Source organism: Mytilus edulis, chromosome 6 (genome assembly GCF_963676685.1).
Source record: "Mytilus edulis chromosome 6, xbMytEdul2.2, whole genome shotgun sequence".
Classification (NCBI taxonomy): Eukaryota; Metazoa; Mollusca; class Bivalvia; order Mytilida; family Mytilidae; genus Mytilus; species Mytilus edulis.
In genome coordinates this window covers 72,249,883-72,277,631 of record NC_092349.1, presented here as the reverse complement: position 1 = coordinate 72,277,631, position 27,749 = coordinate 72,249,883, and the positions used below count along the sequence as shown (strand labels likewise).

The following is a 27,749-nucleotide window of genomic DNA, read 5'->3' as shown; positions in this document are numbered from 1 at the left end:
TAATCACAATACTCGAAGAATAATGTTAACAACAAATTTCAACTGATAAAAAAAACCCAGACTAAAAAACGCAACCAAAATACCATCTGATCAAAATACACAAACTTAATACCATCTAATCACAATGAGCAAACTTAATACAATCTAATCACAATACTCAAACTAAACACCATCTGATCACAATACGCAAACTTAATACCATCTGATCACAATGAGCAAACTTAATATCATCTGATCACAATACGCAAACTAAACACCATCTGATCACAATACGCAAACTTAATACCATCTGATCACAATGAGCAAACTTAATATCATCTGATCACAATACGCAAACTAAACACCATCTGATCACAATACGCAAACTAAACACCATCTGATCACAATACGTAAACTAAACACCATCTGATCACAATTCGCAAACTAAACACAATCTGATCACAATTCGCAAACTAAACACCATCTGATCACAAAACGCAAACTAAACATCATCTGATCACAATACGCAAACTAAACACCATCTGATCACAATACGCAAACTAAACACCATCTGATCACAATTCGCAAACTAAACACCATCTGATCACAATACGCAAACTAAACACCACCTGATCGAAATACTCATAATAAACAACAACGGATCAGAATATTTAAAATTCAGACCATCTCCTCACAATACTAAAAAAAATTATAAACACCAATTGATAAAAAAAATTCAAAATATGTTGTACACACCTACTCGACAAAATTGTAAAACTAGATACCAACTAATTACAAAACTTCAACTAAACAAAAACTGAGCACAGAGGAAAAGTTAGATTATAAATACCAACTAATCAGAACATGCAAAATACAATGTAAAAACCAAGAAATAAGAATACTCAAAATACGTTGTAAACACCTGATGATCAAAATATTCAAACTAAACACCCGCTGATCAAAATACTCAAAGTAAACACATACTGATCACAATACTCAAAGTAAACACCTACTGATCACAATACTCAAACTAAACCCCTACTGATCAAAATACTCAAACTAAACACCTACTGATCACAATACTCAAAATGAACACAAACTTAACATAATACGCAATGTGCAAAGTAAACACCAACTAATTAGAATACTCAAAATATTCTTCTTTTTTTCTTAGAAGTCAAGATACAATAAACCCATGGTATAATATTGAAAATTATACCATATATAGCTATGGTATAAGTTTCGGTAACTGAGGTTTATACTGTAGTTGCATTTCCATAGGCTCTAATGTTCAGCTATAGGTTAACCGTAACTTAGTGTACATTCAAAATAAACACAATATTTTATTTTTATGAAGCAAATGTTTTTTCTTCAGATTTTCTATGAAGTACAATGTTCACGGACTTATTCTATTTATATATGTAATGTAAGAGTTTTGACGCAATTTGTGTTTTTCATTAAAGAAAACTTGTCAATGGAAAAAAGATAATCGACAAAATGAGACTTGTTCATGACGCAAAACATGAAATATGATTATATACATGTAAGTATATATCTTGTTTTGCTAATTAGTTAAAAAAAATCAATTCATTCCAAATTTATGAATTTTATCAGAGAATGTATAATTAAGGATAAAGATGCTTTGCTATTGATTTATATAAAGATGAATGCTATAATAAGTACGTTTCGAGTGAATATGCCAAATTACATACTTATACATTGTTTATAACAGAGCTTAAGGTAGAATATCATATATGTCAAGATATTGCAGGGAAACATTATAGGAGCCTATTTGCATAATTTCGCAGTGGTGATGTGCTTTAAAAAATGAATCTGTCAGGTATCAGAACTTACAATATTATGATATAGGTGGTTTTAATTGTAACGATAATGCAATTGAAGATAAAAAACATATAATTTTGAGTTGTCCATTTGATTTTGTCCTTAATTTTGAATTTTGTTTTAGTTATGATCTCTGTCCTGTCTTTTTATTTTGCACTCTATTCGGTCCTGCCTTTTTCTATCAGTTTATTCCGATTTTGTTTACATCATTTGTACTCCTGCCTTTTTTTCCAAGTTATTGGTCCTGTCATTTTTAAAACTCTAAACTCCTGTCCTATATTTTTTTTCAAATTCCATTCTAGCCACCCCCCAACCCCACCCCTACCCCATCCCCTAAAAATCAAATGGTAGCTCCCTTAGAAAAAAGTTTACGTTTACCCTGCCAAGATCTGGTATTCTATTTATTAAAAAAAAAGATGTTTATCATCTTCCAAAAATATATATTTGTATTATTTGCTATATCTTTTGTATATATTGTCTCTCGTAACTTTTGTTATAATGATTCTTGTTTTATGTTTAAATTCATATTGATAGGACACCCCAAAACAGATAAGCCCAGATGATATATAAATAATCAGCCAAAAATCTTTCTTCAATATGATGTTCATCAAGAAAACTGCTGTATATAGGGTTCAAATGAGTGAAAATGACCTTTCAGTCACTGTACATGAGTACAAATGACCTTTCAGTCACTGTACATGAGTACAAATGACCTTAATACCTGTCCTTGTCATATTGATTACTACGAGCAATAACATATTGTGTGAAAAGAGATAAATCTGCACAAACAGGTATGGGTATAATATTTAGAAATGTTCGTTTTGCACCGTTTATTTTTATCGTTTTACGCAGAGCATCCTGCAACTATCCAAAGCTAGCTACGAGAAGCCATAAACGGGTAATATAAAGGTTTTTAAATTTGAGGTGGATGTAAATTATCATGAAATAGAACTTCCATTATTATATTAGTTCTAAACAGAATATAGCAAACCATTTGTTCCTGACGAACTAAATGGTATATAGATTTTGTAAGATATTTGTTCCAACAGGAACAGATATCACAGCATTGTTTATTACAAAGTTTCCAGAGAATTTCTGTTAGGAGGAGCACATTTACGTTTATGAGTCGTTTATAAATCAATTTTGTCACATATTTCAAATGTATCTAAATAGCACTATTAAGTTTATTTTCACAGTCTGCACTAATATCTAGTGTGAAACACACAGAAGCCTGTTAGTGTAATGGTGTAGTTTTATATCAAGTTGTTATCATGGCAGAGTACGTTGTAATACCGACTTAGCTAAATTCTTATCATGTCTTAGCCATTTCGTAATTACGACTAAACTTACTCGTTACCACGACTTAGATGATAGCTCATTATAAATAATGACGACTTTGCAAATTATCGAAGTCGTTATAAATAATAATTTATTTTATTAAAGTGTACATACTTGTCTACAGATTTTTATACAGATTATATAAAATACATTACACAATAATAAAATAAGACAAATACCCAGCCTAGATAGGCTTATGAGACACTAGCGCAATAACGAGTTAGCTTAGTCGTTTTTACGAGTTTCTGAGTCAGGATAAAGATTTAGAATAAAACAGAACTGAAGGCTCATCTTTCAATGGCTGTCTGCAAGAAGAGCTATTTTGTATCTAATGAAACAATATATATATACAAAGTCTATAAAGCTATATAACTTCATTCATATATATATATATTATTTTGTCATCTGTTGTACCAGAATTATTTTTGTTTTCATCAAATTGGAGATCAGAATTATTTTTCTTCAATCCATAACCCCTTTTTGAAGTTACATGTGTGTTACCTTGTCTAATTTGTTTCGGTGTGAGTGTTAAATTTATATATACCGAGAACGAAATAGCTAAGGTGTTGAAACGAATTAGGTTATAAACATATTAATGTTTTAAGCGAAATACTGATTATTCGTACATAAATTATGATTTGACAAATAACAACTTAATTGTACACAACACGTGTATATTTTTATACATTATTTATATAATTCTTAGCGTGTGTTTTTACGTTTGATGTTTGATGGGAATTTCAAATCAATCAATTGTTTATTTTGACAAGTTAAAGATTAAATTTAATAAACAGTCAAAGTAATGAAAGCTTTAAAAGCATTGAACATAACAGAAATTTTACAAGTGGTATTGTTGATAAGTTTGTATTGATGTGCTAATATTAATTATTTACACTACGAATAGGTCTAATACAAATTAGCGAGAAACAGAAGTCGACAGAAATTATTTATTTATTACTGTGATAATTATACTTTATTGAGAAAAATGTGTTTATGGTCATTTATCAAAACAATTATTTAAATGTAGATCTAACCTGTTTTTGTATTTGTCCTCTGGTTTGTAAATCATATAGAGCATATCGATCAGAATAGTATGTCGTAATGGCACATGACACCTCTAACCAGTTGGTCAAGACAGGTGACATAGGTAAACTCAAGTAGACAAATTATTCATAATCTGAAAATGCAGATCAAATGGTTGACTAAACTCCATGCATGGCTAAACTATTTAAACATTCTGTCCAAATGTTGCATGCAATTTATTTTGTGGTAATTGAAAATATTTCATGACAAATAGTTCGTTGGATGATTTGTATAATCGGTTATATAATTGGGAAAATTAACCATTTGATTCAAGTGAATCACATTTTGAAATAAATGGCTTCACATGATGCGTACGTCACCGAGCAACCACATCACTTTGGAAAATATGTTTTATTCTAAATATTTTTACTAATTCGCTCGGAACCTAAGAAAACAAATATATTCCGAATTGTTACATTCATTAAGCTTGAATTCGCACGAGCTTGAGTTCTCTGGTTTGTTTTTTTGCATCTTTCAATGTCATATTAAATAGTCTCTGAAAACTGTGTCGTACCTTTGTGTATGTTTGTTGACGACGACGATTTTTTTTAACCACCTTGACAACCTATGAGGGTCCTTCCCGTACGGTCGTCTAATGTTATTTGATATTATGACCAAAAGGAGAGGTATGTGAGGTATACTACCCCATTTAGGACGAAGTCCTCCCCTCCCACCCATTGGCAAATATTAGGACATCTGAAAGTTAAAATAGTATTGCAGTTTCAACGTTTACTTTTCTTCTTTGGCTTAGGTATAGGGGGAGGGTTGATATCTCACAAAATTTTTTAACCCGCCGCATTTTTGTGCCTGTCCCTAGTCAGGAGCCTCTGGCCTTTGTTAGTCTTGTATTATTTTAACTTTTAGTTTCTTGTAACAATTTGGAGTTTAGTATGGTGTTCATTATCACTGAACTAGCATATATTTGTTTAGGGGCCAGCTGAAGGACGCCTCCGGGTGCGAGAATTTCTCGTTGCATTGAAAACCTGTTGGTGACCTTCTGCTGTTGTCTGCTCTATGGTCGGGTTGTTGTCTCTTTGGCACGTTCCCCATTTCCATTTTCAATTTAATTCAAAGTAAATGACAAGCAAATTTAAACATTGTCTTATGACATATTTTCCTTTAATACAATTTTTCATAATGAGTTGTCCACATCTATAAAGTGTCAAGAAAAGGACAGATTAAAGGGAGGTTATCCAAAGTTACATTTTGTGCATCAAGATATTGTAATGAGACAATATTTCATTGAAGGAGTTTCATGAAATTTTGTCTTATGATATCGAGGTTATGAAAATTAATATTTATGACAATGATATCATTTTTCGTGTTCTATTTATTGATAATGACAGAAGTCTAATAATGGACTTCTGATAATAACAAGCATGTATATCACACGTGATTGACAGTAAAATTTCATACATTTAAACCAAGGACGCATAGCTAACATTCAAATATATACGTCCTAGGTTTAAACAGTATCAGTATGATATGGTACACTAAAACATGTTTGATTTTAATCTTTTATAAATGAAACTTTGAATTTTGCTTATGATAAAATATAATATATATTTATTTTTAATATCAAATGCTTAATGTACAAAATATTTTCAAGTTTGAATTTATACAAAATTGTGAAGGCTTCTAGCTTGTCTACTATAGACGAGAACTATTTGATGCAACACTTCGCTTGCCTATACATATATTTCAAGAACAGCCTTAGAATTCTTAACATTAAAAAAATTTAAAAAAGACGAGCATAATTTCATGGCGTATAATCCGCGGGGAAGAATTATACTTTGATTAGGAAGTATTCACTGGGGTAAAGCTGATGACCGTAACTGCATTCACGGTCATCCCAAGATGTCGGATGAAAAATTAGGTCAGTTTCTGTATTGTCTGTTAAAGTGTTTCTATATCATTTTCTTTACAAATCATACATTGAAACGATGTAAATTTATAAAAGAATCACTCGTAAATCACTAATTACTTCTGAGAAATGTGCATGAAACGGGAAATTCGATTTGAAAAAATCGCCAAGATGACCGTAAATCACAATCGAGATGACCGTAACAGAATCAGCGATTCATAACAAGGCTGACCGTAACTGCTTTTAAGATGACCGTAATTTGTAAATGATGACCGTAACTTTTAAAGGATGACCCTCAATTCTAAGAAATATCCGTATTTATATAACTATCTTTTTGTATCAAATGATTAATCGTGTTGGTATACACATATTAATATGAGAGTTTTATCCTAAAGGTAGAAGAAAATAAGACGTGCTTCAAATGCAAAGATTACCATATGTATCTTTTTTACAGTAGAGTGTTTAATTTTTAAAATGAATTTGCCAAAAGACATGCAAATGAACAGGAAGGGAAAACATGCTACAAAAGCGCGATAAAATGACACCTTACAAGCATAATGAAAAAAATGCGGTGCACAGTTCAACTGCTCGACATAAGTTTTTTGTTTGTTTCTGGGATTCCTTTTAATGAGATATAATAAATACACATTTTTAAAAATGCCAAAAAAAAATGCATGTACACCCATTGATATTATATCGTCTTTCATTTTGTCGTGCAAATAAAATAACAGAAATTTTTTGAAAATATCATTCGAATAAACTAGTGAAGGTGAGCTCCAGCAAAGTAGATCCTTAAAATAGTATTGTACGAAAAGCGTATCACAAGGCGGAACGTTGTCAATTTGTATATACAATGTATACAGAAATGTTATTCATACAGTCAGGATTCTACTTCTTCAAAATTATCTCCCCATTACGCCAGTTCATGCTCACAATCGTAGAAATGGAAGCCATTGTAGGGATGACGCTCTGCCAATTTTGTTCTTGAAAACTGATAAATTTATCCACATAGCACCATTACGATCGATCGTTATATGTCAGTTATATTTTAAAAGACAAATGTATCTACTAGCTAATGAGCATTAGTTAATGATCTTGTCTGCATTGATTCAACTTAAAAATATTGTCTGTTCGGATGTCAGATGGAATTTTTGAAAAATCATATACATTTAAAAAAAAATCTAATTAAATATTTCGTGGAAGGGCAGACTAGATTTTTTTAGTGGTTGAAGACTATAAACCATAGTTATCACACACAAAAAAAATCATATTTTTTCGAAGATATCCATTTTCATCATCCAAATTAAAAGACTGTCGTCAAGTACTTTTAGAAAAAAATAGCTATTCGAACACACCTACTCTGTTTTTGTGATTCATTAGATAGGTATCTCACTTGACTCATATATTTCATCTTTTCGTACTGTCATTTTTTTACGTTATAAAGTCAACCTGTAGCTTTGATATATAATAATGATAGAATCTGAAGCGAGATGCTATATAAAATACTCTTGCTTTGTACGTTTTAAAGACAAAATATACACCCAAACATGCCCTAACATAAAAAGGTGCACTCGATTTTTCTCTTTTCGATACAATCGTTACCTGTTTTGGGGAATTTTTTCTTGATTCACATAATGGAAGGGCAGACACTAAAATTTCTGAACTATAAGATTGATATGTTCTCCGTCCGTGATAAAAAAAATCGGAGGTTATGCATTTTCTACATCCAACTTATAGATACTATATATAATAAAGAAGATGTGGTATTATTGCCAATGAGACAACTATCCAGAAAAGGCCAAAATGACACAAACATTAACAATTATAGGTAACAGTAAGGCCTTCCACAATGAGCAAAGCCCATACCTCATAGTCAGCTATAAAAGGTCCCGATAAGAACCATGTCGTCGACTTGATATCTTATTGTTTTGCATTACTATGTAATAGATACATTGAAAACTTATGCAAATGGTGTTTTTAAAATAAGAAAATTGTCGTTTTATTTGTTTCTATTAACTTTTTAGAATTTTGTTACTATATCAAACATTACAGTTAACATTTATCGCTTTCTCGATACATACAGAGCTTCGATTCTTTTGTTCTATTTCAAAAGTGTTTCCGCCTGCATATACCAAGACAAATTAAGATTTTAATCTGCTTCCTCTGGAACTATACACATGGGCTCGATTACCAAATATTCGTATGTATTATTAATGTTTTTAATGCTCCATTTATTGGCATTATGTTTTTCTTGTCTGTGCGTACGTTCGTCCGTTCGTCTGTTTGTTTGTCCAGCTTCAAGTTAAATAAAATTGAAACTTAGTACACATTTTCCCTATAGTATGATCTTTTTAATTCTAATGCCAAATTACAGTTTTATCCCATTTTCATAGTCCACTAAACATAGAAAATGATAGTGTAGATGAGGCATCCGTGTACTAGGGACACATTCATGTTTCTTCAAATTTTCGTCGTATCGCTGTCAATTTGTGTTAAAATTTTAACGTCGATATCAATAAATATTTCATTGTTTACGAGAAATATGCAATTTACTATCATTGTTATAAATCCTAAATATGGCCAATTATATTATAGTTTAAAAAAAGAAATTTATGAAACATATTTATATCCGCTAACCGTGCCCCTATTGAGATCGACAAACTCAACAAAAAAGCTTTGAATACAATACGGATATTTCTTAGAATTGATGGTCATCCATATATAAGTTGCGGTCGTCCTATATAAATTACAGTCAGTCTTTACAAATTACGGTCATCCTTTGCAAGTTACGGTCATCTTTTTACCAATCACGGTCATCCTTGTTTTATGTTACGGTCATCTTGAAAATATTTTGATTATGATTTACGGTCATCTTAACGATTTTTTCAAATCGAATTTCCCGTTTCATGCACATTTCTCGGAAGTAATTAGTGATTTTCGAGTGATTCTTTTATAAATTTACATCGTTTCAATGTATGATTTGTAAAGAAAATGATATAGAAACACTTAAACAGACAATACAGAAACTGACCTAATTTTTCATCCGACATCTTGGGATGACCGTGAATGCAGTTACGGTCATCAGCTTTACCCCAGTGAAGTATTGACGGGGACAGTATTTTACTGTGAACTTTTGTTCCGAAGAGCCAGATAAGACACTACTTCATTATGAAATATAAGTTTCCTCAGATAGAGACTGCGGTAGTAAAATCAATGCATGGTTCATACCGGTATCCTCATATAGCCATTCTCCCCCATGTCAATTTTTCCGGGAGGGGGGGAATCTGGATCGATCCAATATTTCCCCCATGAAAAATTGGCATGTTCAACTTCCCCCCTCTGCGTTATAGGAGGGAAAAGAGGATCAGGCCAACACTCCCCCCCCCCCATTTGCGTCGCGAGAAGCTAGTTTTCCCCTTTGTAATGTAACGTCGGCGACGTCAGTTAGGAAGATTTATCATAATAAAAAATTATTAACTTTTATTATTAGTGTAGCGGTACAAAAGCTTCACGGAGTCATATTAATATACATTAGATATATATTTATATATACATGTAAATACGTCTGAGTCAGTGACAACTCTACAACAGATTTATCCATCGGATTACCAGCAATGATGGTGATACATGGCTGTGTACATAATGTATATACAACTCGTCTAAACTTCAATCCAACAATGTTAGATTTGTAAATTTGCTTTGCAAATTTTTTGTTCTTCCCTCGCCGGGATTCGAACCCATGCTACTGATATATCGTGACATCAAATCACCTGCACTGCAGCCGTCCCGCTAGAACACACGACCATCTGGGCTTCACAAAAGTAAAGCTTTCGGTGGTCGTGTGTTAAACTACCTTTCCTCGTCAGTTTTAATCTAGCGTCGTACTACAGTACATGATATATAAGGCATGGAGATGTTATTGTTACAGATCAGCTCAATTATCTATAGTAAAGGATCCGACAAATTAATGCAAGATACAGTCACAGAAAATAATTATATTTATGTATCTTGCAAAATTCGCACTTGATCTGTATTTTACATGGTATAACGCATTGTGTATACGTTTCATAGAATTTGATTGAGGCAAAATAAAATTATAGAGAAACTAATTGTTAGGACGTATACGTATACGCAATTACGGACGGACAAGGGTAACACATAATGCCCCCTCAGCTGCGGCGGGTGATACAAAATATTCAGACGTTGTTATACTGAAATTGTACATACCCGACCAATGCCCAACTATCCCTTACGACCCCTATACGATCAAGTCGATCTGATCTGGCCGAGATCAGGCTGAGATCGAGTATAGTTGATTTGGTCTAGCTAGTCGAGTAAAGATCGTGTAGAGGTCGGAATCATCGAATACGTATTCAATTAATGGTCGGGTTGGAGTCGTGATGGAGTCATCAAGGAGTCGTGAATGGTCGAGTTAAGTTCGTTTACAGTTGGATAGCAGTCGGATAGAAGTCGTAAACAGGCCCGATCGAGAATTTGGTTATGCTTGGTCGTGGAAATTTAGACAATCGGGATCATCGAGTTGATCTGGTCGGCCGTCTGAACCTAGCTTAAAAGGTGCATAAGGTCGACCACGATCCAGCACTAAGGATAAATATCCACTATAGTTGGCTATAAAATGCTCCGACCATAAAAATTTGAAAACAATTCAAACAAAACTAATAGCTTTATTGATAACAAAATAATTTACGAAATATATATATAAAATATGACAGACATGAACCATGAACAACAATAGACATGAACCATGAACAACAACCACTGTACTACATGATCCAGGCTTTGGAATGGGCATCTTTGCATCGGAACTAAACACATTTAATTTAAAAACAGTTGTTGGAATGACACGGGTTATGTTCTTCTCATATATGTTATGATGGTATGATACTAAACCCTAACGGGAAGGATTGTGCCTGATGTTCATATGATGAAATCATAATCTTTCAGTCAGTTTAATTGAAGTCTGGAGCTGGCATGTCAGTTAACTGCTAGTAGTCTGTTGTTATCTATGTATTATTGTCATTTAGTTTATTTTCTTTGGTTACATCTTCTGACATCAGACTCGGACTTCTCTTGAACTGAATTTTAATGTGCGTATTGTTATGCGTTTACTTTTCTACATTGGTTAGAGGTATAGAGGGAGGGTTGAGATCTCACAAACATGTTTAACCCCGCCGCATTTTTGCGCCTGTCCCAAGTCAGGAGCCTCTGGCCTTTGTTAGTCTTGTATTATTTTAATTTTAGTTTCTTGTGTACAATTTGGAAATTAGTATGGCGTTCATTATCACTGGACTAGTATATATTTGTTTAGGGGCCAGCCGAAGGACGCCTCCGGGTGCGGGAATTTCTCGCTACATTGAAAACCTGTTGGTGACCCTCTGCTGTTGTTTTTTATTTGGTCGGGTTGTTGTCTCTTTGACACAGTCCCCATTTCCATTCTCAATTTTATTGACACATAAACAATGTTGCGGCCATAACCTCAACCCTCCCGAATGAACCCAACCTAGGACAGCACAACGCAAGAAAAAACTGTAAAATACCAGTTACAATTGGCCTCCCTAAAACTGTTGGTACGGTGCATGATAAACGGTAATTTGTAGACAGACTTGTCGATATATAGACAGTTGAGAATGTAGAAAGACTATGGACACAAAGAAAGACAGATTAGTTGACACAAAGACAGACTGATAAACCTGTAGACAGATTTGTGTTAATGTAAAAGAACTAAAAATGTGTATATATAAACATATTTCTAAAACTGTTCGGTTTAATTTTCAGACGTGTATACATATAGTGAAATCTATAATATAGGGGAAAAGATTTGCATGGGGGAAACGTGACTATATGTATACGTATTGTCAAATATCCGAGGGGGAAGAATGGCAATGATCCAAAATTTCCCCGTGCATGCCAGTCTTTCCCCCGGGGGAAAAACTGCCATGGGGGAAGAATGGCTATATAACACCGGCTCTCGTAGCGAAATTGTGTTAAAGATACAAGGGCTAAAATAAATGACTGGAAAATCTAATTCATCATCTTTGAATTATAAGACATGACAACAATCAAAATGGACACTTTAAACTATTTAATGTTTATTAATCAAGAGGATTCGTTTAAGCTTCTCTTATCGAATGTTGATGGCTAGTTTTATTTTGAATAGACTATACAAATCCTTGCGTATCCGGACATAAAATTAGAACAAATTTTTAAAATTATTTGGATTATATAATTTATAAAACGAAATAAACCTCCAAGTGTTCTTTTTAAATGGACGTAATCCTAGACCTAGGTTTAATTTGATATCGTGATGTAGAATGTATGCTAAAATGACGTATTTAAAGGGGGTCTGTCGGTTTAATATGCGTATATATCTTCATATCAATAAAAGTCGGACATGTTCAACAAGTAACTGTTTGTATGCGAAATAGTAAGACGGAGTAACTAAGTGCCATAAATTACAGATGTGCTCAGGTGTATGCATGGCATATTCGGTTGTATATCATTTACATTTACATCGCTAAAACGGGCCCTCACATTTTTGGGAGCCATTAACGCAAGACGGAATCCATTTAGTTCAGTAGATCATAATAGGTATCCGAATGACTATCCCATTTGTAAAATAATCAACTTTACGAGGCCGTGGAATACTATGATATTTTTTATTTGATAGGCATAATGGTGACTACACAAATGAATATAAATAAGATTTAAGCAGGCGTTCTCCAACTGTAGAAGATTTTTCCGATTTTTATTTTCCGTGCAACGTTTTTGAAATGTTTATTTCACGTGTTTCTGTGTTCAGGGCCCCCTTTACCACTCTCTTTGAATATAACCAGAATTAATGGGGAATATATGTATCAATTCCAAGACGCGCAATCTCTGTGCTATTACTTCGTAAAGCTGTACATATGCTTGTTTGTTGGAAACTTGCAAAAAATACCAAATAAAACCTTCGGCTTAACCAAGTTCGTTATTTCACCCAAGATACCCTACGAGCAAGAAACTTAGCCGACCGTGCAAGGGGTGTTTAGCCCGCCAATCAACTTTGGGTCGTCAAAATTTTCATCGTTCGTTAGCCCGAAACTTCCGAGGAAGTTCTTCTTATTTTGTATACATATTACGTAAGAACTAAATGATTGAATATGCATGTCATAACCCTGTACTTAAAAACGTCAAGTTTAATGTAAACTTTTTCTAAAAGGGTTATAGTTTTATTGTCACTTTTGACCTTGAGATTAAGACTTGGCCTTTTAAACACTGTTTATTCAGTATATAGGAAGTAAGCGTTTATTATTTATATATACAAGACTTGGTATATAAACGGCAAGTGAATACACATATATCATGTATACATGATACACATACCATGTGTACATGATACACATATACCATGTATGTATACATGACACACATATACCATGTATTAACATGATATTAATAAATAATTAATGCAATGATCAATCAATGTTTTTTATAGCAAATATCCTTAATCTGTAAACCAAAATGTGACTTTTGTCTGACGTTAAATAGTGCGCGGGATCCATATTTCTAATATATGTGTAACACTCCCAAACGTGTCCTTCCCCACAAACGTGTTCGATTCCCCCAAACGTGTCTATTTTCCCCAAACGTATCGTTAATATTCAATATTCCCCAAACGTGTCCGATTTCATAATCCCCCAACGTGCCCGATAATTGTTATTCGCAAAAACGTGTCCATTATTACACGCAAGAACCTCTCGCGTCTTTTAGCTCTAATACATGCATGTCCCAAATCAATAACGTTTACGGCAATTCTGTGATGGGGGACACAGTTGATGAAGTGGTCATTTCTTAGCGATTAGCATAAAAAATATTGCAAATTTTAATCTGTAACATATGAATTGACCTTTCACTGAAATTTATTATTGTCCAGTTGCAAGTATTTAATGCTCATTTAGAGCGAACATACACATTGACCTATAATGGTTTACTTTTTTAAATTGTTATTTGGATAGATAGTTGTCTCATTGGCGCTTATACCACATATTCCTATATCAATATAGTTCTTGTACTGTTGAAGTAATCGTTTAATATGTAAATTATTTTGTACTAGGAAACTCCGTTGATGCCTTTTATATAAATACAAATATTGCACTTTTTTTTCCAGCAGAATTTACTTCCTTTCATCATTTCTGATATTTTAAAAGCTCTTAAAATCATAATTATACTGGTTATCAGGGTTTTCAATAAATTTTAGAAAGATATCAGGCCTTTTGTAGCTGACCTATGCGGTAAGGGCTAGCTCATTGTTGAATGCATGCCGTACAGTGACCTATACTAGTAGCTCTCGGTTAATTTCTGTGTCATTTATACTGTAGATAGGTTCTTTTATCAAACCGAGAATTTAAGATTGGACCTAAATTCTAATGAGACTATCACTAGTTGGGATTAAACCGATTTTTTATGACTACAGTAAAAAAAAAAAAAAAAACGCGCCGAGAATGACACATTCTCCTTAGACGAGGTGTCCGACTTTTAAAATATCTTCACGTATTTATGATACTGACACAAAGGATAATTTCATTAACAAATTTTAAAAAATATGGACACATTTTGGGTATTGGGCATGTTTGGGTGTATTTTCATAAATTGACACATATGGGCGTTTATACAAATGACAAGCTTTGGCGCTGATTTACAACTAGACATGTTTTACAGTTCAGTGATGTCGATGTAGACACGTTTGGGCGAATCGGACACGTTTGGGGGCTAGGACACGTTTCTGAGTGTCACATATGTATGTGTTAGTGTAGTAGAGTTGTGTGCGTCTGTACGTGTTACCAAAAGTCCAAAATCTGAAGTGCACTGAGGACCTTGGAAAGGAAAACACAACTTTTTTTTTTACCGTTACGTTCAGAAGTTTGCATTTTAATTTTCAGTTCAACTCTAAGCCACTGTATCTATGTTAGTGTGAACGTGCTTCTGTGCATGTTTTAACAGGTGGTTGTTAAAAAAGTAAAATATTAAAAATATTAAACGCCGAGGAAAATTGAAAAAGGAAAGTCCCTAATCAAATTGCAAAATCAAAAACTCAAACACATCAAACGGGGAACAGCAGTCAGCATCGTGTTGTAATCTTCACATCAAACTCTTACTATCAATGTTGATCTATGTCAAACTTTAATATTAAAGAAAATATAACCATTAAGGGGGTAAAATGCTTCAGATATTGTGTGTAGATTTTCCAATACAAAGGTTGCAGATTTATTGCATGCAGTGTTATGGATATGAAAACAGATACTTAAGTAAATCAGTATACTTTGAATGACCAAAAACATGCAAAACAATACCGTAAAATGTGTCCATTTGCTTTATTAACGAGGAAATAAAAAAACCAAACTCATCATGATACCAGGATTGAAGTTTTGTACGCCAGACACGTGATTTGTCCACAAAAGCCTCATCAGTTACGCTAAATTAAAAGAAAATAGAAGTACAAAAGAGGGACGAAAGAACCAAAGGAACAGTCAAACAAATAAAGTACGAAGATATAAAGAACCAAATTTTGGACCCAAAATACCTAAAAACTTTGCCAAGTACAATTTAAATGTAAATTAACAATAATACCGAACTCTGAGGAAAATTCTAAACCTAAAAAGTCCCTAGGCAACTGAGGAGCCAAAAATTTCTAGAATTAAACTTTTTTTTCTAAACCTTATTTTTTGGTTTATATGACTGTAAAAAATAATTGGTGAAGAAAAAATCATACGGTAGTGCGCTTCTTTTTTTGCTTCAGCCCTCTAAAGTACCCAATTGTGGTGATTTTTCATCAATTTTTACCCATTTTTATGCTATTATTGTGAAAAGTTTCAGTAGGTTTGATTAAAAATTCTAAAAGAAAATACAGCTTTTATGTGTTTTCCCATAGGGTCAATGTTAAACATTTCTCCTGTTTCCATGGCAATGGCAGCCATTTTGGAATTTCTAAGTATTGTTGGTACCTCGGGGCCCCACCACCAACATTTACACAAAGTTTCATTAGGTTGGCTCTTATAACGAAAGAGTTAGAATTTTGATTTTCTTTTACATTTTTTTAGTTTCCATGGTAACCGCGGCCATCTTGCACATTCCAAAGTCAGGTGCACAACTTCACATGGTGGACAACATTATAGCATAGTTCCATCAAGATTGGTCCATCCAATTCCGAGAACTGCCATTGACAAAAAGTGTGGAAGAATAAAAATAATAAAAAAAATAATAAGAAAAAAAAGAAACGAGCAATAACAATATGTCACCCCAACTCCGTTGAGGGTGCCATAAATACACACGAACATGCAAGTTTTCCTTAGTCCATAAAATTAATACCCATGAAAATAAATAAACCTACATTGATAAAGGAACGCAGATTATGTTTACATTAACTACTTACTAAATATTGGGACAAGTTAAATAAATGTATTGGAAGGAATAGCAATAAAAGATTACCTTTCGCTTGCAACATCCTCGTAAATGTCATAATTCGTTGTGTAACGTTAATAAATGTATCCAACACATCTTTCTGACATTTCCGGTTTCTTAACTGCGTTTATGATAAGTTGATTAATGATGTTATAACCTTTAGCTGTTTCATGGTTAGATGTACGCCCCTGTATAGAAGAATAAAATATCAATAGATTTTCAGAAAAGGAAATTCAAAGGACAATACAAACGTGAAAATCGTTGGAAAATTCGAACTCCCTTTAAATTCAAAGTGATATCCTTTGCAGGAAGACCGGGTAACATTATTTTCTGAATACTTCATAACTAAAATTATTTGGTTTTAATCCTTATTTTCATAACTAGTTCAATAACAAGTTTTGCTACTTCATTTTGTTCGCAGAACACTAAATGGTTTATGTTTCATTGCAAAGTGAAATTTAATTGAAAATTCGAGTCAAGAAAACGATTTATAATTCATTTATAAAATTTTAGAAGTAAAGGATATGTATATCGATACCCAAAGATAATTGTCAATCATGAAAATGCCAGCCGATTAACCCTTCACTTTTCCTCAATACTAGTCAGGAACATGACAGTTGTTTTGCAGTCGTGCGTTTAGTTGAATGTCCTAACTACACTTAAAACCGGGTTTGTAATAACATGATCAACATGACGGGTTCCAGGATCTGCTTACCCTTTTCGAAGCACCTGATATTACCAAAGTTTTTGGCTGGGTTCTTGTTGCTTAGTTTTTAGTTTTCTATGTTGTGTTTTGTGTAGTACTATTGTTTGTCTATTTGACTTTTTCTTTTGAGCCATGGCGTTGTCTGTTTATTTTCAACACATCAGTTTGAATGCTCCTCTGGTATTTTTCGCACCTCTTTTGATATAGCTGCTCGTTTGATTTTGTCAGGTTTATGAACTTCACCTTTTTATATCAACACAAGATTTCGGTATCTTTGATTTTATTTTTTGCCCTACGCTTGTAACATTCCAGATTAAAATCCGCACTTTTATTTTAAGATGAAGAAAGGAAATAAAAGCTTTTTTATTCAAATTGCGAGTTAAGTTTTTGTGTCTTTCTTTTATAAACCATACCCTTTCTTCTCTATTATACCGTATAAATCATTTGAAAGAGAAGATCGTTTTGCCTCTGGTAAAGACGTGTTTAATGGAATGCTCAATCATGAAACAAGGGAAGATCTTATTGTAATTTTATTACAAATTTGATATTGTATAACAATATTGCATGAATATCCTTTTGTCTACACGAACAAGAAAATTGTCTACATTTCGGATTAGTGTACATGATATATTTGTTATTACTGTATCAAAAGTTTTAGGTTACTATCAGGGTATATTAATATACGTAATAAAATGTACTTTCATTCAGTCTGAAATGACAATCTGTTAAGATTTATTGGGAGATATAATCAGTATATTATAACTTGTGTTTTTTTGGGGTTATCAATCCTGGTGTAATAGTATTACAAGTTCATAGAGTGTCAGTTTTCATTAATTTTGACACCAATAATTAATTCAGGATGTGGTCTCCATAAATAGAAAGTTTCGTTTAAATTAAGCACTTAGTCTGATATTTTTAATGTCTTTTGGCATATAATAACTTTTCCCTACGCGAATAAACTTGGAATTGCATGTTATAGTCATAAAGTTTTTGTCAAATTATTTACGGGTAAAACTTTTTACAACGTGTATTTATTGTGACGTAATCTGTACAATACTATCTGTTTTTAGCTATGAATTTCAAAAAAGACAAATTAAAATAAAAAATCAAACAATGCAAATGTAGTTAATTATTACATGTATTAGGTCACATTCGTATTCAATATTCCAAATGATGTCAAGAAAGACATATGCATATGAAAAAATTGAATTTTGTATAAGTACTGAATTTTCCTTAACCTTAAGCCTGACAGGCAATATGTAAAATGAATGAAAATATCTAGTCAGTACGTAAAATGAATAAAAATATCTAGTCAGTATGTAAAATGAATAAAAATATCTAGTCATTATGTAAAATAACTGAAATTTTTAAATAATATGTTCAATTTCAGGTAATGAGTTTTGGGCGACTGTCGTACAAGTGAGAGGTTAAGCGCTATAAAACCTGGTTCAATTAACCATTTTCTACATTTGAAAATGCCTGTACCAAGTCAGGAATATGACAGTTGTTTGATGTTTTTTATCATTTGATTTTGCCATTTGATTAGGGACTTTCGTTTTAAATTTTCCTCGGAGTTCAGTATTTTTTTTATTTTATTTTTTTCACTGATATATCTATAATGATATATATGACCAAAGTTACAATATATCTTGTAAAAAAAACCCAACAACAATGGTTCGAAAAAAATAAGTTAATTTTACAAAAGTTTATGTTTCTATTAGTAGTTTCTTTCTAGTAAAACTGCCTCTAGTGTGTAGTTCATACACAAGTAGTATTTTTATTATTCTGTTGTCACGTTGACAGAAAGACAAATTTTTCTCATTATTATATAAAATGTTTTAAATGACTTGATAGAAAATTTTGATTCAAAATCGAAGTTGTTTTAACAGAGTAATATTGACAAAACTGATTTTTTCGTGGTCCGTGTTTCGGCAAATGTGGCTGTAGTGCTCAACTCGAATGATATATGTTCAATAAGACTGGAGAGACCCAACGATCTATTCTATAAAATGAGCTATCCGTTTTGAATTTTGCTTAGAGATAATTTTTTTTATCTTATTGTTTGATATTGGAGTTGATCATTGCATGAATGGCGGCTTCGAACTCATTACTCGAATACTTAGACAACTCAGCCATAGAATGCCTGAAAAAAATAATTAATTCGTAAAATGTAATAAAACGTCTAAACTATCAAATGCAAATCCCTCTGGCAAAGTCGACCTTTCGGCAGTTTCATTAAAGGCTGTTTTTAAGATGTTTAAGTTTGCATTTTCATACGCTTAGTCTTGGTTCGTACCTGTTAACCGTGTCCACAGATGATATCTGAAATGTTCCTTACGTCACTACTACAATCCCCTTCCCTTTCATGATTGTGACCTACCAAATTGGACTATTTATCGAATTTGTTATAAAAGAGGGACGAAAGATACCAGAGGGACAGTCAAACTCATAAATCGAAAATAAACTGACAACACCATGGCTAAAAATGAAAAGGACAAACAGACACACAAAAGTACACGCGACAAAACATAGAAAACTCAAGAAGAAACAACACAAACCCCACCAAACACTAGGGGTGATCCCAGGTGCTCTGGAAGAAACAGACTCTGCTCCACATGTGGCACCCGTCGTGTTGCTTATGAGATAAGGAATCCGCTAAATAGTCTAATTCGGTAGTTCATATTTTTGAAAGGGAAGGGGATTGTAGTTACGACGTTAGGAACATATCCGATATCATTTGTGAAACGGTTATTCCATAACGATCAACCAACTCGTGATGGCGTCCGTAAAAATTTACGAAGAAATTATTTCAACTTCATCAAGAAATTCATGATAGGAAATGTAAGAACGGGAATATCGTATCAATTGGGAGATATATACACCGTATGCAGGTGCTGCTGGAATGTTCCTTCTTAGAAATGGAAAGTTCACTATTGGAAAGCTGAAATCATCTCTTTTGTCGTAAAGTTTTGTTTTCAATCGACCCTCATTGTCAATTTCTAAATATAAGTAAAGATATGAGGCCGACTCTACTGTATCTGTTGTATCCTGTATCTCTAGTTCAATGGGACAGATGCGTTCGACATAGTCACCAAATTTTGAATTATTTAATGAAAGAACATCTTCTATATAGCGGAAAGTTGAGTTAAAGGATATTGTTAACTTCTTATCTTTCTTCCTAAGAAGTTCCTGTATGAAGTCAGCCTCATAAGAATAAAGAAACAAGTCGGCAAGAAGAGGGGCATAATTCGTTCCCATTGGAATACCGATAGTCTGTTGAAAAACACGTTCTCCGAACGAAACAAATATATTGTCAATCAAGAAATCAAGCATCTAGATAATGTCAGTTTCAGAGAATTTTTTGTTTGAATCAGAGTGATCGTTTACAAAGTAGGATTTATCCCTTCCTAAGACAAGATACTTGTATCTTCGTTGGTCATGCTTTTTTTATGAAACAAATCAATACCAACTCTTTCAATTTGTCTTTTAGTTTGAAATGTGGAATACTTGTATAAAGTGTAGAAAAGTCAAATGTTTTAATACTATTACAAGATGAAAGAGAGTTAGATTGTACTCTAAAAGATCTTTGGAATTTTTAAGTATCCACATCTGATTCACGCCACCTCTAGAATAGGTAGTTTCACAATAACTTTGAAGCCCCTCTTTGCTTGCTGATGAAACAGATGTTAATAATTTAGAAAGAGGTTTCGTGGAGCACTTGGAAGACCCAGCAATATACCGTTGTTTGTAAGGACACTTATGCAGTTATGGTATCCAATACAGTGACGGAAGATCCAGTTCATCATCCATGGTTGAAATTCCAAAGGAACATAGAACAGACCTATGAATATTCAGAATTTCCTCTTTGGTAAGTGTCGTGAGGGTATATGTTGGGTTTCCAAGTGAATTGTCAATACCTAATTCGTTTATCAAGCAGTTTAATGAATTTTACACACAAAAACGATGTTGTTTGGGACTTCATCTGCGGGGCCATAACATATTTGACATGAAGGTAGGATAAGTGTTTTGCAACATTAGGGTCTTTAAAGATTGACGTAGCATGGGCATTGATAAGTTAGTGTCTACGTCTTCCTTTTCACGCTTAGCCAATTGTCTGGCATAATCCTCGACTGAATTCATCAAAATTTTAAAGTTGTATTTCCAATTGATGGATTTCGGCTCACGATATTTTGGACCTTTCGATAACACATTTCGTAGGGAAGTGTTATTCACAATGTTGAGGTCACCGGTAATAACGTGGCCAGCCGGATTATATGTGAATTGGGAACTAGCACAAGTGCAATCAGGAGGTTTTGACTTGAAGTCGTCAATACTGAGATCTGCAAAACGTGTTTGTAATTGAAAATTTTGGTTGCAATAGGTTTGGTTTAGGTATAAGAAATGATTGGTACAGACTGGTCTTTGAAATAAGAAGGTATTTTCGATTGAACTAATTTATGATGAAGGATATTGCCAAAATTGACGCCATCGAGACCTTTGTTGGCAAAGGAAAGATTAAGGAAATATCTTTTCTCTTTTTCATCTTTTCCAATGCGGACTGGTTTGAAAAGTCTTTGACTTGCAATATCCGAAATAATAGATGTAAGTTTGTATTGGTTTGAATGAGGGCTTGTAACATTGGTTTCCAAACATAAATTGAACAGAGAATGAAGTTTTGAAAGGGGTAATGAATAAAGTTTCGTGCGAATGTGATGAATACCACATGATCAACACGACGGGTGCCATTTGTGAAGTAGGATCTGCTCACCCTTTCGGAGAACCTGAGATCACCCCAGTTTTCGTTGGGGTTCGTGTTGCTTATTCTTTACTTTTATATGTTGTGTCATGTATACTATTGTGTGTTTGTTTGTCTTTTTCATTTTTAGCCATTGCGTTGTTACTTTATTTTCGATCTATGAGTTTGACTGTCCCTCTAGTACCTTTCGTCCCTCTTTTAAGGTTATTTCTATATAATGTGTCATGCAAACAACATGAATTAGAGCTAAGAGAACAGACAACATGAGAATCATCAATCATATAATAATGCTACTACAGTAAAATGTTAGTAACCTTCTTTATATATATTTTAACTATCATATATGAGAACATATTGCATATTCAGTAGTAGGTACTGTATGATATAAATGATTAATTTAATGCTTAACATTTTGGTATAATATACGAAACAATCATCATGAACAAACACTAATTAAAATAGTACATGTATTGAATGCGTAAACATTAGATTAATCTATTGTATATTATACCAATGAACTCAGAAAAATGATTTATTTTTACAGATGCACACACAAACGCATTACATTGATTTTTTTAGGATAACACTGTTTATATATATATCCTATATATTTTCTTGACAAGCCAATCATATAAACCAGGAATAGTGTTTGTATGACACAGGCGCGTCGCGTGTATAAACGACTCACCAGTGACACTCAAATCAATAGTTTAAAAGGCCAAATAAAGTGTAAATAAAAAGAGCATTGAGGAATCAAAATTCCAAAACAATTTGCAAAATAGACCGACGAAAACTTATTCCTGGGATAAAAATCCTTAATCTTTCGCAAATTCAAAGTTTCGTATTTATAATTATGTATATATCGATAATAATTCATGTCAATAAACTCGTCATAGATACCAGGATGAAAATTTTATTACGCCAGACGCGCGTTTCGTCTACAAAAGACTCACCAGTGACGCTCGAATCAAAACATGTTAAAACACAGAGATGTTAACTATAAGGAATTATAATAATGCCTATAAATTTAAGTATATTACATTTATAATCTTCGGTTTGTACTCGTTCAACGTTAATTAGTGAAAAGAACATTATTCTTTACTTTCTCTTTCAAATGGAGTTAACAATTTCAATTTTTGTAAAGAAAATGTAAGACACAAAGTTGTGTCCCGCATGTAAACATTAAAACATTCGAAAAAAAAAACCATTTCATCAGCAGGAAACATAAATTGATGTTTCGGTTAAAGAACTTATTTTAACACTCAGATTTTTAGAAATGGTATTTTTTGAAACCCTGTACGACTACATGCGTTAAAACGTCATGAAATGCATGAATTGCTTAGATCAGGATAAGTCGCTCAAATTTTAGCATCAAAATACGAAAAAAAAAGTTTGTGTTAATCAGTTGTTTGCTTATGTTTACCAATTCATTTTTACCTATACGAAATGTAAAAGACAAAAATACAAAAAACGAAAATAAACCACAAACTTAACAAATATATTTAATCAAATATGCTTTGATTCAAATCTTATGAAAATGTGATAATTAATTTGTGTGAACGCATTAATTAATGCATGTACATAGTTCTAATAGTCATGTACATGTACTGTAGATTCACTATTATTCGTTGGATACCAATATTCGTGTTTTTTGTGGATATATATGAACCACGAATTTAAATGTTCAAGGAATGATGATTTTTCTATAGGAATGTATACAGAGTTTGTAAAAACCACGAAACCAAATATCAACGAAAATGCAGATTTTCTTCAATCTACGAAAATTGGCACCTACAAAAATAAATGAAAACATTATATTCAAACATGTTGAATATTTCAACTTTAAATTATACATTTAAAAGTTCGTACAAATAATCAATTGCATTGTTTGTATGTATTTCAAGTATTGAGAATGCATGAATGTATTTAGTATAATACATAATAACCTTAAATAAATATTTAACAGACGTAATACATCATAAATGCGTTGTTTCAAATCTTTCTGATAAAGTTTCCCAATCTCCGTCTTCTATTAACTTATTAATCTCTTGAGATATAAGAGTGTCATCAGGGGCAATAACTTCACACACATAACGAATTTTCTTTGATCGTGTCCAACTAAAACTGTTATCAAAGCACAAGAAATCTGAAAAAGAAGAAAACAAAAGAGAATAGCTAAAATATTGTTGTATTTTGATCAAAAGATTGTTGGTTACATTAATGCTTAAGTATAAATTGAAAGGATTTCCTTTGCACAATGAGCTGAGCTCCTTAATTTAATATCTATGAATCTATATTGTTATATTACTCTCTGTGGTTATGCCAAAATTTTATGCTCATGAAATAATTTCGAATTTTCAGTATGATTCGCCCTCTTATACAAACTATCCGTTTTTGTGCAATTTATTTTAAGTTTTGTTTTGTTTATAAGGAAAGATAAAAACAAAATCCAAATATATGGAATAATTTGACAAAAAGCCTATTGACATGAACTCTGACTTTGGTATTCAAGGTTTAGATTTTCTAGTAAATGCTTTTTTTTATCACCTGAACATCTAAGATATATATAAAGAATTCTAAAATTAAAGGGGCACTAGCTACGAGATATATAAAAAATCTAAAGTACGATTTGTTTTGTTCAATCATCAATGAAATTAAAAGAGTGGAATAATACTTCGCTTTTGAAAGACATTATGGTTCAATTATGTTAAATAAAGCTAAGGAAATATTGATGATGAATTATTCACTTGCAAGGGATAATTCGACCTCATTGAATCCGTAGTCATGTGAACTTTAAGGTAACGCCTCACTAAGAGATAACGCCTGCACTGTGTGTGTGTTTTTTTATTAAAGGAAATGAATGTCAACATTGATAGTGAAACAAAGGTAAATTTTGAATGACAGATTCGATCAACAAAAATCATTCTTATACAGGTAAAAGGATTATTCACATATGATTTTAATCTATAACATGAAATTAAACAGACCTTGATAAATCTAATTGCACGTGTTCGCTTTGCATTTATATCTACATTGATATGATTTATGTTTATATCTCTTATTGGATGTCAACTTGATCGTGAATGAGAGGGCGTCATGACTAAAATACACAAAACGAAGCTACATATTATGGAGCCAATTACTTGTAAATTGTTAATTTAAAACTTTATTTTATAATTTGGATTAATGTTTTACGTGGTTATAAATGATATATAAGAATTTGAATCAAACTGGTCGACATGAATTTGACAGTTAGTGCCTCTCTAAGACTTTTAAACACACAAAAAAATAAAAGTAACAAAACAGGCTTGCAGCATACTGGAAAAAATGTTATTTGGGTATTTTTGAAATGTGTTTATGCCCAAAATATTCCAGATATGAAGTAGGCAAACATTTACATTGTCTTAAAACTGTTAATTGCTTCATAACAAATTTGAGCATATTAAGTATATGAAGACTTGAATCAAAAGTAAATTCACAAAACTACTAAACTCCGAGCAAAATTCAAAACGAAAAGTCCTTAATCAAATGGGGAAATCAAAAGCCCAAACACATCAAACACATCAAACGAATGGATAACAACTGTCATATTCCTTACTTGGTACATCCATTTTCTTATGTAGAAAATGGTGTGGATTGAACCTGGTTTTATAGCGAGATAAATCTCTCAATTGTATGACAGTCGCATCAAATTCCATTATAAAGACAACGCATAGTTCACGCATCGTGAACAAAACAAACAGATGTAATAGGTAAAAATGTCAAAAATACAGCCGTCATCATTTTGTCATAATCTTAATCACTAAATAAAAAACAAATATGTAACAAAGAAGCACGAAAGGGCATAAAGACTAAACATTTTTAGCAAAAATAACAAGTAAAGACAAGCTACACAAATTTACCATAGTAGAATGCTCTTCAACTTTGTACTTGTTTGACTTTATAAATATTTTCATATGAGCGTCACTGGTGAGTCTTATGTAGACGAAACGCGAGTCTGGTGTATTAAATTATAATCCTGGTACCTTGATAACTATATAAAAGGATGTAACAGTATCACAAGCATTACTAATTTGAATTTAATAGTCTATTGGTTGGACTTTTACACACTACTTATATATCAAGTAATAAAACTCGATATCGCTCTTAAAAAAAATATGCAATTCCCAGATTTAAAATTTGATCATATATTTGAACATAGATAAACTACTGATACCAAATATTCTTATATTGTAAGACTTGTTTTACATGAATGACACAGTGTCATTTGTATAACCAATGTGGTATGTAATCACATCCTTTCATGTCCCTTTCGGTTTTAGTAAGTTTTTGTTAGTCTTTTTTAGATTTATCTCTTTCTAGTAGATTTACGAGATCTGAACATTGGTAAACTACTGTCACATGTAGTGTTATAGTATATTTTAATAACATTAATCTCTATATAAATTGACTACTTTCATGTAACAAGACAATAGTTACTTATGTATCTTTAAAAAAATCCTTACAGATACTATCTAAGTATTTTGTATATTAGACGCGTGTCTCGTTTACAAAAGAAACATCACTGACGATGGAATTAAGAAACAAAGATTTTGCCATACATAGATCAGATTGGTAATGTTTATTATTGTTGATTCAATGTGATTAAACTATTTGTCGATTCACCCATCATCAGATCTAATGATATGATGTTCAAACAAAAAAGTAAAATTTTAAATAAATAGCAAACCCCTGACTTGGAACAGGCATTTCCAGTTATAAAAAAATAGTGGCTTAAAGCTGGTTTCATTACTAGCTAAACATCTCACTTGTATGGCAGTCGCAGTTAATTCAACTATATTGACAACGGTGTGTGCACACAAAAAATCCGTTGAATTAAGTCTAAAATGCAATTTTGTTTAAAAAAAACTTCCAAGAGTATATGCACGCCCATGATATAATCAAATAAGCAATAAGTAAATCAAACAATTAACATACATTTCCCAGTCTTCTCACAAGTATGAACACCATCTTCTAATACATGGTGACTATTGACTCTGGTCACTTTGCTGATAATTTCATACTTTTCATTTTCTTCATAAAGGAGACCAAATCCCACATCATGGTCTTCCGATTGAAATTCCCAACTGAAATAATAACAAAACATTCGCATTCAGTTGTGTTTTCGTGGTATCGTTCAATTTATTTCAAAGTTGCTTGTTATAAATACAATGCAGATAAGTTTCTTGTAAGTTTATCTTAATGTTTTATAATAAGTATTCAAAGATATCGTGCTTATATTCAATACATTTTCAGTCATAATTAAGATCTTGAAATTTTTAGGCAGCATAAGTTTAATAATGTTCTATCTACGAAGATACAAATCAAATTACAAACAAAAACTTAATAGAATAGCAAATATCTCCAAAACAGACTGAATTAAGTTGCATCGTCTTGCTGCTATTAATAAACTCATCATAGATACCAGGGTTAAATTTTGTTATTACGCCAGACGCGCGTTTCGCCTACAAAAAACTCATCAGTGACGTTCGAATCCAAAAAAGTTAAAAAGGCCAAATAAAGCACGAAGTTGAAAATCATTGAGGATCAAAATTCCTGAAAGTTTTGCAAAATGCAGCAAATTGTATTCTATTCCCGAGGAAGACAGAAAATAAATGCATCACCCACAACGCGAATTAACACTTAGTCAATATGTCACTATAGAAAAAGAAACAATCAGTAGA

At 32.4% G+C, this 27,749-nt stretch overlaps 2 protein-coding genes across 4 annotated transcripts in view; both read right to left on the bottom strand.

Moving 5' to 3' along the window:
* LOC139528343 (retinal-binding protein-like) overlaps nucleotides 1-16,703 on the bottom strand; it is a 54,225-nt gene extending 37,522 nt beyond the window's left edge. The window contains exons 1-2 of one of the 2 annotated variants that reach the window (XM_071324283.1): nucleotides 16,592-16,703; nucleotides 4,194-4,336 (exon numbers count right to left, since the gene is read on the bottom strand). The gene's annotated coding sequence lies outside the window, so the exon portion shown is untranslated. The remainder of the gene's footprint in view (nucleotides 1-4,193; nucleotides 4,337-16,591) is intronic. The other variant, XM_071324285.1, reaches the window with a different exon arrangement.
* A 5,587-nt stretch (nucleotides 16,704-22,290) lies between these two features.
* LOC139528345 (retinal-binding protein-like) overlaps nucleotides 22,291-27,749 on the bottom strand; it is a 28,177-nt gene continuing 22,718 nt past the window's right edge. For both annotated transcript variants that reach the window (XM_071324287.1, XM_071324288.1), the window contains exons 13-14: nucleotides 27,004-27,152; nucleotides 22,291-24,172 (exon numbers count right to left, since the gene is read on the bottom strand). In XM_071324287.1, coding sequence (XP_071180388.1) covers nucleotides 24,003-24,172; nucleotides 27,004-27,152 — 319 coding nt within the window. In that variant the 3' untranslated portion in view covers nucleotides 22,291-24,002. The remainder of the gene's footprint in view (nucleotides 24,173-27,003; nucleotides 27,153-27,749) is intronic.